The sequence below is a fragment of the Gekko japonicus genome, unplaced genomic scaffold (genome assembly GCF_001447785.1).
Source record: "Gekko japonicus isolate JY-2015 unplaced genomic scaffold, Gekko_japonicus_V1.1 scaffold1434, whole genome shotgun sequence".
In the NCBI taxonomy this organism is placed as follows: Eukaryota; Metazoa; Chordata; class Lepidosauria; order Squamata; family Gekkonidae; genus Gekko; species Gekko japonicus.
The window spans coordinates 433000-445404 of record NW_015160884.1 but is presented as its reverse complement, the minus strand read 5'-3'; the positions used below and the strand labels follow the sequence as shown (position 1 = coordinate 445404).

Here is a 12405-nt window from a genome sequence, read left to right as displayed (position 1 = left end):
CAGCTGCAATGTAAAAGCTGTTCTGGCTATCAGAAGTTGATCCGTGTTGGAGTTGTGTTTGAGTTGCTGAATAAAGCTGAATCTTTGCTGAATCACTCTCCGACTACTTTGTTAAGTGAGCGACTTAACAGGTGTTGTCAGGTGACCTTATGCCATGGACATTGTGGCAACAGGTTCCATAACCAAACCGGCTGCAAGATTACTTCCTCTGACTTATTCAGCCATAGTATTCCCCATTACTATGTATGGGTATGAAAGCTGGACAACGAAGGAAGCCGATTCCTTTGAAGTGTGGTGTTGGAGGAGAGTTTTACAGATACCGTGGACCGCCAAAAAGTGAAATGAGTGGGGTTCTAGATCAAATCAAGCCTAAACTCTCCCTAGAGAGCTAAAACGACTAAAATGAGGTTATCGTATTTTGGTCACATTATGAGAAGACAGGACTCACAGGAAAAGACAAGAATGCTAGGAAAATTGGATCATAGAATCATCGAGTTGGAAGGGACCTCCAGGGTCATCTAGTCCAACCCCCTGCACAAGGCAGGAAATTCATAAATGCCTCCCCCTCCACACCTGCAGTGACCGCTGTTCCACACTGAGAAGATGACAGAAAACCTCCAGGATCCCTGGTGAAAAGTACGCAAACGGAGAGTGATTTGAGCAAAGCATACTTTATTCTATCTGGAACAAGACCAATTTGGCCAGCTCACAGGCCGGCTTATATCCCCTGAGAAACCGCCACCCAAAACACACCCCTACTTCCCTATAGGTTATTTACAATGGCCGAGAGTCCCATTGGCTCTCGGCCGGGAACCTAGCCCCCTGATTGGAGCGGGCTAGGATCCGCATAGTCCATTGTCTCTTGGAGCGAAGCTCTGCGTTTGTCTCTGGGCTTGTCTGGACTGGATACATTACACCTGGCCAAACTGGCCTGGAGAAGAATTGCTTCCTGACCCCAAAGTGGCGATCAGCATTTCCCTGGGCGTGTAAGAAAGGGCCGCAAGAACTAAGCACTGAGGCAACCCTTCCTGCCCTCCCTCTCGTGATCTGCCTCAGTTCACAAAATCCGCATTGCTGTTGGGTGGAAGGCAGCAGGAGAAGAGGAAGACCCAACAGGAGATGGATGGACTCCCTCACACAAAGGCCCTCACTTTGCAAGACCTGAGGAAGGCTGTTCACGAGAGGACGTTTAGGAGGACATTCATTCATAGGGTTGCTGTAAGTCAGAGAAGAACAGATAAAAGAAAGTCCTTCACTCAAATAGTCATTAACACGTGGAATGAATTACTGCATGCAGTGGTGGCAGCTACAAGAAGAGACAGCTTCAAGAGGAGACTGGATAAACATCTGGAGCAGAGGTCCATCAGTGGCTGTTAGCCTGAAGGTATGGGTGGAACACTCTGTCTGGGGCAGTGATGCTCTGTCTTCTGGGTGCTCGGGAGTGGGCAACAGCGGGAGGGCTTCTGGTGTCCTGGCCCCACTGGTGAACCTCCTGATGGCCCCTGGGTTTTGGCCACTCTGTGTGACAGAGTGTTGGACAGAGTGTTGGACAAGCATTGGCTTCTCTTATGTCCTTAAGTTGGAAGTGACTTGACAGCCCTTAACACGCACAGACACTTATTCAGCCTTGCTAAAGAGAGTCCCAAACACATGTATTAACCCAAGCCGGCATGGCTGCCAGGTGTCACTTATACTGAGAGGCTGAACCTGAACAGGCTGAAAAGTACAAAACCGTAAGCTGTAGTGAGTGGGCTTCACGGCAGACCAGTGTTCCCTCTAAGCTGAGTTGGTGTGAGCTAGCCCACAGTTTTTTAGCCTCCAGCTCACAGATTTTTGCCTCAGCTCAGGAAGGATGGCTCCAGAGCAAACTAATTTATGCAGGAGCCAAACCGCTCGTTCACAAATGTAATGCCAGTAACTCACACAGTAGAAAGATTGAAGGTCAAAGTAGACGTGGACGGCAAAGGATGAGATGGTTAGACAGTGTCATAGATGCAACGAACATAAAGTTGAGCAAACTTCAGAGGACGGCGGAAGACCGGAAGGCCTGGCGTGAGCTGGTCCATGGGGTCGCAAAGAGTCGGACTCTGTGCGACTGAACAACAACAACACACAGTAGAATTTTTGTTCACAAGACTCCACAGCTTAGAGGGAGCATTGCTGCAGACCTGGAGCTGCTCGGAACAGCTGTTGCTGTAGGAAGCCCCCAGCGACCACAGGGATCGTGGAAGTGAGAAACTGTGTCTTTATGGAAATTGCGGACTGTTTTCTGTTCTGTAATTAAGGTACATTTGTGTTGCCAAGGAACCTTGCCTCGCGGAGCTTCTCCGACTGCCCATGCCCATTAAAAAGAACCCTGGCCTCTGGCAAGAACAGCCTCTGGCAAGACAAAAGGTCAGCAACACCCAGGGCCTGTTTCCCCCTTGGATTTGGGGGCCGCTGAAATGAGAGATTTAGGTCAAATCTGCATTTGCATTTTTTAATCAGTTTCGTGCTGCTGTGACGCCGTCTTTCTCTATGCTTGTTTGAGTGTTGTTTTGAGAAGATTCTTTTAAAGCAGTGGGGAGGTGCAATGACAACGGAGCCACCAAGGAAGGACAATAAACATATGCAGATGTGCAAAAGTATGCTAGCACCGTTGAGGCGTGAAAACGACACCAAATATAGACAGCTTTTTTAAAAGACGGTGTCAGAAGGCTGGGACACCGGTGGGAAAGACAAATGCAGATTCGACCATACTCTCAACTGGCCTGACTTCTCCACATACCAATGGATTGTTTGAGTGTTGTTTGGAGAAGATTCTTTTAAAGCAGTGGGGAGGTGCAATGACAATGGAGCTGCCACGGAAGGGCAATAAACATATGCAGATGTGCAAAAGTATGCTAGCACCGTTGAGGCGTGAAAATGACACCAAATGTAGACAGCTTTTTAAAAGATGGTGTCAGAAGGCTGGGACACCAGTGGGAAAGACAAATGCAGATTCGACCATACTCTCGACTGGCCTGACTTCTCCACATACCAAAGGATTTTGCAGGGCTAGCGACTTCTCCCTGAAATTAAGCAACAGCTCTCACCCAGTCCTCTCCATCTGCAACATTATTGTAGATTTTGAAAACAAGCTAGACTTTGGTGAGGTTTTAGCATTCACCTTAATTCCCCCCAAAGCAGAGGAGTCCCAGACGCCACGTTATTAAGAGCTACCCTGGCAGCCAATGAGGCATGTGATGACAAGCAGCCGCGGCTCCTGCAGCTATGCAGAGGCCGGCCAAATGCATGGGGCGAGGTCCCCCGAAGGAGCATCAGACAGTCTGCCCACAGTCGCCTCTGGAGTCCAATTACCTTGCTCCGGCAGGCCTGAGGGCAGAAGCCACAGAGGGCATCTGTAATCAAGGGCAAGCCCTCAGAGCCAAGCTGTCACGGCTGTAAGAGTTCCCTTCGCTAAGGGCCCCTGAGCACTTACAAGACACACGTTCTAGGAGGAAGAAACAGAAGGGCATTAACCATGAGAATACAGAGGCGGCAAAGCTCAGAATGGAGAGCCCCACCCCCACTATACCAGAGAGCGCTGTCAACATTTGTTGTTTAAAAGTTCATTACTCTGGCCTTTTCTAGGCATAAGAAGTTAAAAATACAACTCACAGCAAATACCATAGAATCATGGGACCACAGAGTTGGAAGGGCCCCTACAGGCAGGGGTCATTTCCTGCAGGAGCACACAGGAGCGGAGCTCCGGCAGTAAAGAGCCCAGGGGGCGGGCACATGCAACAAGCCCCACCCCCTGCTCCCAGCAGCCCTCAGTCAGAGCAAGAAGCAGCCAGGTAAGTTGCAGAGCCCCCCCCCCCCCGGCCCCCTGGTCCAGAACAGTCCAGAGGCACCTTTAAGACCAAGTTTTATTCAGGTACAAGCTCTCCCTCCTCTGCGAGGGCAGATCTGCACGATCCCCCCCCCCCAATAGCTAGCAATCCAAAACAGTCCAGTGGAGCCTGAGCAGTGGGTGTTGCCTTCTGACACACTTCGAATGATGTCAGGGGGTGTGGCATATGCAAATAAGTAATGCTAATGAGTTATGCTAATGAGCTCCTGCACCTCTTTTTCTACGAAATGATCCCTGCCTACAGGCCATCTAGTTCAACCCTGTGGCTCAATGCAGGATCAGCCTAGAGCAGTGGTGGCGAACCTATGGCACGGGTGCCAGAGGTGGCACTCAGAGCCCTCTCTGTGGGCACGTGTGCCATCGCCCCAGCCAGGCCCACACCATCATTAAAGGGTAGAATTCTCTGCCAAATAATTTTAAGTCAATGAAAGCCTTTGGGATTGCTTTCCTTACTTTGTTTGGCTCATCTTAAGTTAATGTATGAGTGTTTTTTTCTAAAGTAAAACCTCAGTATTCAGGTTAAATGGCCGTGTTGGCACTTTGCGATAAATAAGTGGGTTTTGGGTCGCAGTTTGGGCACTCGGTCTCTAAAAGGTTCGCCATCACTGGCCTAGAGCATCCCTGAGGAGTGTTTGTCCAGCTGCTGCTTGAAGACTGCCAGTGAGGGGGAGCTCACCACCTCCCTAGGCAGCTGATCCCACTGTTGAACAACTCTTACTGTCAAAATGTTTTTCCTGTTATCCAACCGGAACCTTCCTGTCCTTAATTTAAACCCATTCTTGTGAGTCCTCTCCTCTGCTGCCAACAGAAACAGTTCCTTGCCCTTCTCTAAGAGACAGTCCTTTGAATACTTAAAGAGAGCAATCATGTCCCCCCTCAACCTCCTCTTCTCCGGACTAAACATTCCCAAGTCCCTCAGCCTTTCCTCGTAGGGCTTGGTCTCCAGGCCCCCAATCATCCCCAATCATCCTCGTCGCTCTCCTCTGCCCCCGCTCCATTCTGTCCACATCCCATTTGAAGTGAGGCCTCCAGAACTGCACACAGCACTCCTGGTGCGGCCTGACCCATGCAGTGTACAGCAGGACTATGACATCTTGTGATTTGAATGTTATGCCTCTGTTGATACACCCCAAGATCACATTATCCTTTTTTGTTGCCGCATCACACTGGCTGCTCATATTTAACTTTCGGTACGCCCGTACCCCAAGATCTTGTTCACACACACACACACTGCTACCCAGACGTGTAGTCCCCATCCATTATGCATGTTCCTCATTTTGGTTACCCAGATGTAGAGCAAGAACCTTGCTTTATGCTCTGTATTCTTGGTGCTTGGGGGGGTGGGGGCAACAGTGGGAGGGCTTCTAGTGTCCTGGCCCCACTGCTGGACCTCCTGATGGCACATGGTATTTTTGGCCACTGTGTGACACAGAGTGTTGGACTGGATGGGCCACTGGCCTGATCCAACATTGGCTTCTCTTATGTTCTTCTATGGATCAGAGGTCCATCAGTGGCTCTTAGCCACAAGGTATAGATAGGAACTCTCAGTCTGGGGCAAGGGATGCTCTGTATTCTTGGTGCTTGGGGGGTGGGGGCAACAGTGGGAGGGCTTCTAGTGTCCTGGCCCCACTGGTGGACCTCCTGATGGCACCTGGTATCTTTGGCCACTGTGTGACAGAGTGTTGGACTAGATGGGCCTTTGGCCTGATCCAACATTGGCTTCTCTTATGTTCTTCTATGGATCAGAAGTCCATCAGTGGCTCTTAGCCACAAGGTATAGATAGGAACTCTCAGTCTGGGGCAAGGGATGCTCTGTCTTCTTGGTGCTGGGGGGCAACAGTGGGAGGGCTTCTAGTGTCCTGGCCCCACTGGTGGACCTCCTGATGGCACCTGGTATCTTTGGCCACTGTGTGAGAGTGTTGGACTGGGTCGGCCATTGGTCTGATCCAACATTGGCTTCTCTTATGTTCTTATAGGAACTCTCGGTCTGGGGCAAGGGATGCCCTGTCTTCTTGGTGCTTGGGGGGGTGGGGGCAACAGTGGGAGGGCTTCTAGTGTCCTGGCCCCACTGCTGGACCTCCTGATGGCACCTGGTATTCCTGGCCACTGTGTGACAGAGTGTTGGACTAGATGGGCCATTGGCCTGATCCAGCATTGGCTTATGTTCTTATGTTCTTAATATGGTAGGATATAGCCCGCATGCGTAATACTTTTAAGCTATAGGGTTATATTCTAGTGACTCGCGTATATATAGGACACTTGGCTGTTCTGGATGCTTCTTCAGGGAAGACAGTGGTCGATGAGACAGAAAAGGATCTGATATTCCTTTTCCAAAAAGGCTCATAGTTACCCTCTTCTCCTTCAGAATTGGCAGTAGCAAATGCCATTTCTCATTCCCTTCTCAGCGGCATGTCTCTCTTGACCTCTCCTGGCCTGACATAATTCCGCAAAGCGTGTGGGAGCAAATGCTTCTTTGCATGAGCTTCATAAAACGAATGGCCAGGTTGGGAATTGCCTCGGGTGACTAACTAATCCACAGTGCAAATAGAAGAACTGATGCATGTCCAGGGAGCCCAGTGAGATGAAAGGAAATGACCCTTTTCATTTTCTGCATAAGAAGAAACAAAATATTGCCCTAACACAGGCAGGTGTTCACAAACCAGATGTAGTGATTTGAGGCCATTTGAGGAGGGAGCCCATTCTCGTGATGGTCCCTGTGACGACAGCCGTGATATCTCCTTCTGGAGGAGGTGCGGATGGAATTCTAGTGGCACAGCTTCTGGAAAAGAAGAACATCAGAAGAGCCCTGCTGGATCAGACCGGTGGTCCATCTAGCGCAGCATCCTGCCTCACACAGGACCAACCAGTAGTTTGGAGAGCCAACAACAGGACAATGGAGGCCTGATGTTCTTCTCCTGGTGTTGCTTCCTGGCACTGATATTCAGATGTTACCTGCGTTTGAATGTGGAGGCTAGTAGCTGTTGATAGACCTATCCTCCAGGAACCTGTGTAATCTTCTTTACAGCTGTCTAGGCTAGGGCCCACCTTTCCATGAAGCCTTTGACCTCTGCCCTTATATTCGCCTCCAACTGAACGCTATATGAACAATAATACAAGGAGCGTTATTTTTGCTCCTTTGATGTCCCTGTTTGCTACAGCGTTCACCCAACGCCTTACTGTTGCATTCTGATATGGCATGGAAGCATATCACGAAATCAGGGGATCCCTGCTCCCACCTGGGGTCTGAAGCAACCCAAGCTGCAGTGTTAGGAGAGTCTAGTAACAAATAAATATACAGCTTTGAGAATGATAGGAGTACTCTGTCCATGAATGTTAGCTGCACAATGTGTCTTTTGTAGGACCGGCAAAAAGCATCCATACAACTATTAAGAAAGCTGTCCCCCTTTTTGGAAGACTTCATGCAAGGAGAAGCAGGTTTATAATTCTAGAAACTCCCGTTGGGGCTTGGCTTTTAAAACGCTGATGCAAAATTGTCTGGTAGTTAGCAATCTGTATGTACTGAATGTTATTGCTTATTGAATGTAATGAATATTTATACCTGACTAGGATGAAATGATGATACACTATGCACTTGACTAAATGATGACCATAAATAGAACACATTAGTTTGTTAAAGGGTTTTTGCAGTGCATATTTATTTGTTACTAGGCCCACCTGAGGTCTGGCAACCTTTAGTCAAACAAAAATGCCAGTCCCTTCCAATGTTCCCTCTAAGCTGTGGAGTCTTGTGAGCAAAAATTCTACTTTGTGAGCTACCGGCATTAAAGTTGTGAGCAAACAATTTGGCTGCTGCATCAATTAGTTTGCTCTGGAGCCATCCTTCCTGAGCGAAGCCAAAAATGTGTGAGCCAGAGGCTAAAAAACTGTGAGCTGGCTCACACTAACTCAGCTTAGAGGGAACACTGGCTCCCTTCATGTAGTCTCTTTCACATGCACTAAGTAACACACGTTAAAACCACTCAGTGCAATTTGCCACTGGATTTTACTGTGCGAAATGGCAAAATCCAAACGGTCACTGGACTGGATTGAGCCTGCGTTAATCAGCCTGTGTGAAAGCGCCCATTAGGGCATTCTGTATCTTACAGCAACAAATGTGGGGGGGGGGGGTTTTGCGCTGCACAAGGGTGCCACTCCCAGCCTTGCCTTGCCGTGCTGTTTCTAGCATTTAAAAACCCCTTCTGTTTCCCCCTCCTGTAGGTGTGGAGGGGCACGCTGGCCCGCCTGCGCTACAAGAGGACCCGGGCTGCCCTCAAGATCATCCAGTGCTACCGTCGGTACAAAGTCAAATCCTACATCCGGGAGGTTGCCCGGCGGTTTCATAACGTGAGGTCCATGAAGGGGTACGGCAAACACGTGAAGTGGCCCAGCCCTCCGAAAGTGCTGTGGAGGTTTGGAGAGGCCCTGCAGTCCATCTACCACAGGTAAGGGGGGGTCTGCAGCAAGCCATTGCTAGCACTGTGAAGCACGGTCATGTCCCTAGAGATGTGAAGGCCCGGAAAAAACCCCGAAAAAATTCGGGGGGGAAAACAGGGTTTTTTTTGTTTTTTTCCTGAAGCCTTTTTTGTTTTTTCCCCCAAAAATTGGAAAAATTGAAAAAAGAAAAGAAAAGAAAATTAACATGATGAATAAAATATTTTAAGACAAGGTGTTCAGATATTTTCCAAATCATTTCACACACACACATATATATATATATATATATGGTATCAGATTGATCTAATTTCTGTGCACTGAGGACAAGCAACTCCTAGGTTACAAACTGAACTCTCCAATGCAAGAACAAGACTCATTTCTTCCTTGAGGAGGTGCTATTGTCACAAGAAAAGAAAAAGGTTTCCGTTTTGTTTTTGCATGTGTGTGTAGTCTGTTTGTAATAATTGTTGGGACACACTATATTTTTAATAGGCTAGTTGTGATAATTTCATGCCAAGTAAAAATGTCCATAGTCATATTTTATGTTCCTAAAGTAACAGAATGACTTTCAATCTGGAAAAGACAAAAGAAATGCTAATGTAGCATTTTTTTCAATTTTTCCGAAAATTTCCGTTCCCCCCCGAAAAAAACTGGAAAAAACCCGGGGTTTTTTCCGAGCTTCAAAATTTCCAGAAATTTTACATCTCTACATGTCCCTCAGTACCTACCGGGCACCTTTGTGGGTTGCAGCCAACCAGTGTGACTTCCACTGGAGGAAGTCACAGTGGAAACGATGAGGAAAGGCGGAAGAGCCTGGGACATTGCAATGGAAAAGACAACTAAGCAGGGGACTTGATAGAGGGTTATAAACTTTTGTACAGTGTAGAGAGAGAGAGAGGACAGAGAACTTCCATTGTTCTCTCAAAATACTAGAGCTTGAGGGCATCCAGTGGAGCCAATGGGCAGTAGATTCAGGGTGGACAAAAAGAAACACCACTTTACACAACGAGTGATTAAAATGTGGAACTCACTGCCACAGGATGTAGTGATGGCCCTAGGCATAGACAGTTTTAAAGGAGGATTAGATGGATTTGTGGAGGACAGGTCCTTCAGTGGCTACTGGTCATGGTGACTGAAGGGAACCTCCACATTCAGAAGCTTCAGAGGCAACATCAGGGGAGGGCCTTGGCCTCTGTGCCCTGTTGTTGTCCCTCCAGAGGCACTAGTTGGCCCCCGTGTGAGACAGGAGGCTGGACTAGATGAACCACTGATCTGATCCAACAGGGCTCTTCTTATGTTCTTACTATGGAAGACCTTGGACTCATTGTCCTGTAGTTGGCCAACCAGAGGAACTGGTTGGCCCCTGTGTGAGACAGGAGGCTGGACTAGATGGACCACTGTTCTGATCCAGCAGGACTCTTCTGATGTTCTTACTATGGAAGACCTTGGACTCATTGTCCTGTAGTTGGCCAACCAGAGGAACTGGTGGGCCCCTGTGTGAGACAGGAGGCTGGACTAGATGGACCACTGTTCTGATCCAGCAGGACTCTTCTGATGTTCTTACTATGGAAGACCTTGGACTCATTGTCCTGTAGTTGGCCAACCAGAGGAACTGGTGGGCCCCTGTGTGAGACAGGAGGCTGGACTAGATGGACCACTGTTCTGATCCAGCAGGACTCTTCTGATGTTCTTACTATGGAAGACCTTGGACTCATTGTCCTGTAGTTGGCCAACCAGAGGAACTGGTGGGCCCCTGTGTGAGACAGGAGGCTGGACTAGATGGACCACTGTTCTGATCCAGCAGGACTCTTCTGATGTTCTTACTATGGAAGACCTTGGACTCATTGTCCTGTAGTTGGCCAACCAGAGGAACTGGTGGGCCCCTGTGTGAGACAGGAGGCTGGACTAGATGGACCACTGTTCTGATCCAGCAGGACTCTTCTGATGTTCTTACTATGGAAGACCTTGGACTCATTGTCCTGTAGTTGGCCAACCAGAGGAACTGGTGGGCCCCTGTGTGAGACAGGAGGCTGGACTAGATGGACCACTGTTCTGATCCAGCAGGACTCTTCTGATGTTCTTACTATGGAAGACCTTGGACTCATTGTCCTGTAGTTGGCCAACCAGAGGAACTGGTGGGCCCCTGTGTGAGACAGGAGGCTGGACTAGATGGACCACTGTTCTGATCCAGCAGGACTCTTCTGATGTTCTTACTATGGAAGACCTTGGACTCATTGTCCTGTAGTTGGCCAACCAGAGGAACTGGTGGGCCCCTGTGTGAGACAGGAGGCTGGACTAGATGGACCACTGTTCTGATCCAGCAGGACTCTTCTGATGTTCTTAGGACATGGTAACCACAGGACAAAGCTTGTCCAAGTTCACTTCTAGTCATGTCAACCAATGGTAAGGCAGTCAGTATGCCCTCCACCTGCAAGATACCCTGTATGAAGATGTGAGCAACTACTGTAATGGAGAAACCAGGTGTTCTTGATTTCCCAGGCCTGGCTGATGTATGCATTGTCCCACTCCTTGCTTTTCAGATGGAGGGCACACGAACTGATCAAGAGTATCCCCCCAAAAGACCTTCCTCAGATCAGGGCAAAGGTGGCTGCAATGGAACTGCTGAAGGGCCACCGAGCTGATATCGGACTTCACAGAGCCTGGCACGGGGACTACATGGCATCAGTAAGTGCAGCTGAATTCAAGAGAAAAAAAATTCCACTTAACCAAATCCCTTGAAACCAGACCAATGCAAATGCCATAACACGCAAGTTAGGGATAGCTGTCAAAAGTTGTTAGCGTCTCACGGAGAGCACTCTGTCTCTTTGATCTCTAATCCTCGTCCCACTTTATCTCTGTTTGGCGCCCTAAACCTCTCTCCTCAGTCTGTAATCAAAGTGATTCTTCTAAATCCTGCTCCCAAACCAATAAAGTCTTTAGAGGAGGCAGGGGTCAACTTAAGAATACACAACCGCAGTGTATACAGATCTCTACATATGTATTCCATTTAGGGATTTGGTCTTCTGTTCTAAAAGGACCAGAGACAGGGTTTCAGATCTATTCCTACATTGCTAACCTATCGTTTGAGAGTCAGGAAGAACAGCGGCAGTTTTCCTGGCTGTGGCCGATGTTAGAGCGAAGAGTTTTGCTTCTGGGTAAGGGGTGCGGCGGATGGGTGGGTTCCAACTATAGCTGAAATTCAGTTGGAAACCGACAGGTCTACCAAGAAAGAAAGGGGAAAAGCGTCAGAATTGCCCAACAAGCCAATAGCCTGGTGTCGTGGTGAAGAGCAGCGGACTCTAATCTGGAGAGCCAGTTGGATTCCCCACTCCTCCTCCTCCTCATGAAGCCTGCTGGGTGGCCTTGGGCCAGTCACAGTTCTCTTATAACCTTCTCAGCCTCATCTACCTCAGAGGGGGGCCTGTTGTGGGGAGAGGAATCATGGAATCATAGAACTGGAAGGAACCTCCAGGGTCATCTAGTCCAACCCCTGGCACAATGCAGGCAATACACAGATACCTCCCCCTCCACACCCACAGTGACCGCTGTTCCACGCTGAGAAGGTGACAAAAAACCTCCAGGATCCCTGGCCAAAATGGCCTGGAGAAAAATTTGCTTCCAGACCCCAGAGAGGCAACCAGCATTTCCCTGGGCGTGTAAGAAAGGGCCACAAGAACTACGCACTGAGGCAACCCTTCCTGCCCTCCGTCTCACAGATTCAGCATTGCTGTCAGATGGACCCGGAGAGCCCACCACCTCCTGAGGAAGGGGAAGGCAGTTGTAAGCTGCTTTGAGACTTCTCAGGGTAGAGAAAAGCAAGGTATCTATATATCTAATAGCCAAGGCGCCCCCCACGTGCGGATATCTAAATCTGCACCTCGGGGGCGCCTGGGGGGCAGGGAGATTTTCCTGCACATTTGGGCCATTCCCTAGATGTGCAGAAAAATCTAAAAACTGTTAAAAAAAACTATAGGGGGGATACTTAAATCCCCCCAAAAGGCAGGGAACGCTCTGAGAAGGCTTCGCTGCTGACTCCACAGGGGGCGGGGGGCGGGAGAAAGCTTGGCGGGGCCGCCTCGCTGGCACCAATGCTCGGG

The 12405-nt window shown here is 49.0% G+C and overlaps 1 protein-coding gene across 1 annotated transcript in view; it reads left to right on the top strand.

Moving 5' to 3' along the window:
* The window catches only part of LOC107120633 (unconventional myosin-Id-like), a 196059-nt gene that overhangs the window by 37280 nt on the left and 146374 nt on the right, over positions 1-12405 (top strand). The window contains exons 7-8 of the mRNA XM_015423368.1: positions 8093-8316; positions 10849-10993. Coding sequence (XP_015278854.1) covers positions 8093-8316; positions 10849-10993 — 369 coding nt within the window. The remainder of the gene's footprint in view (positions 1-8092; positions 8317-10848; positions 10994-12405) is intronic.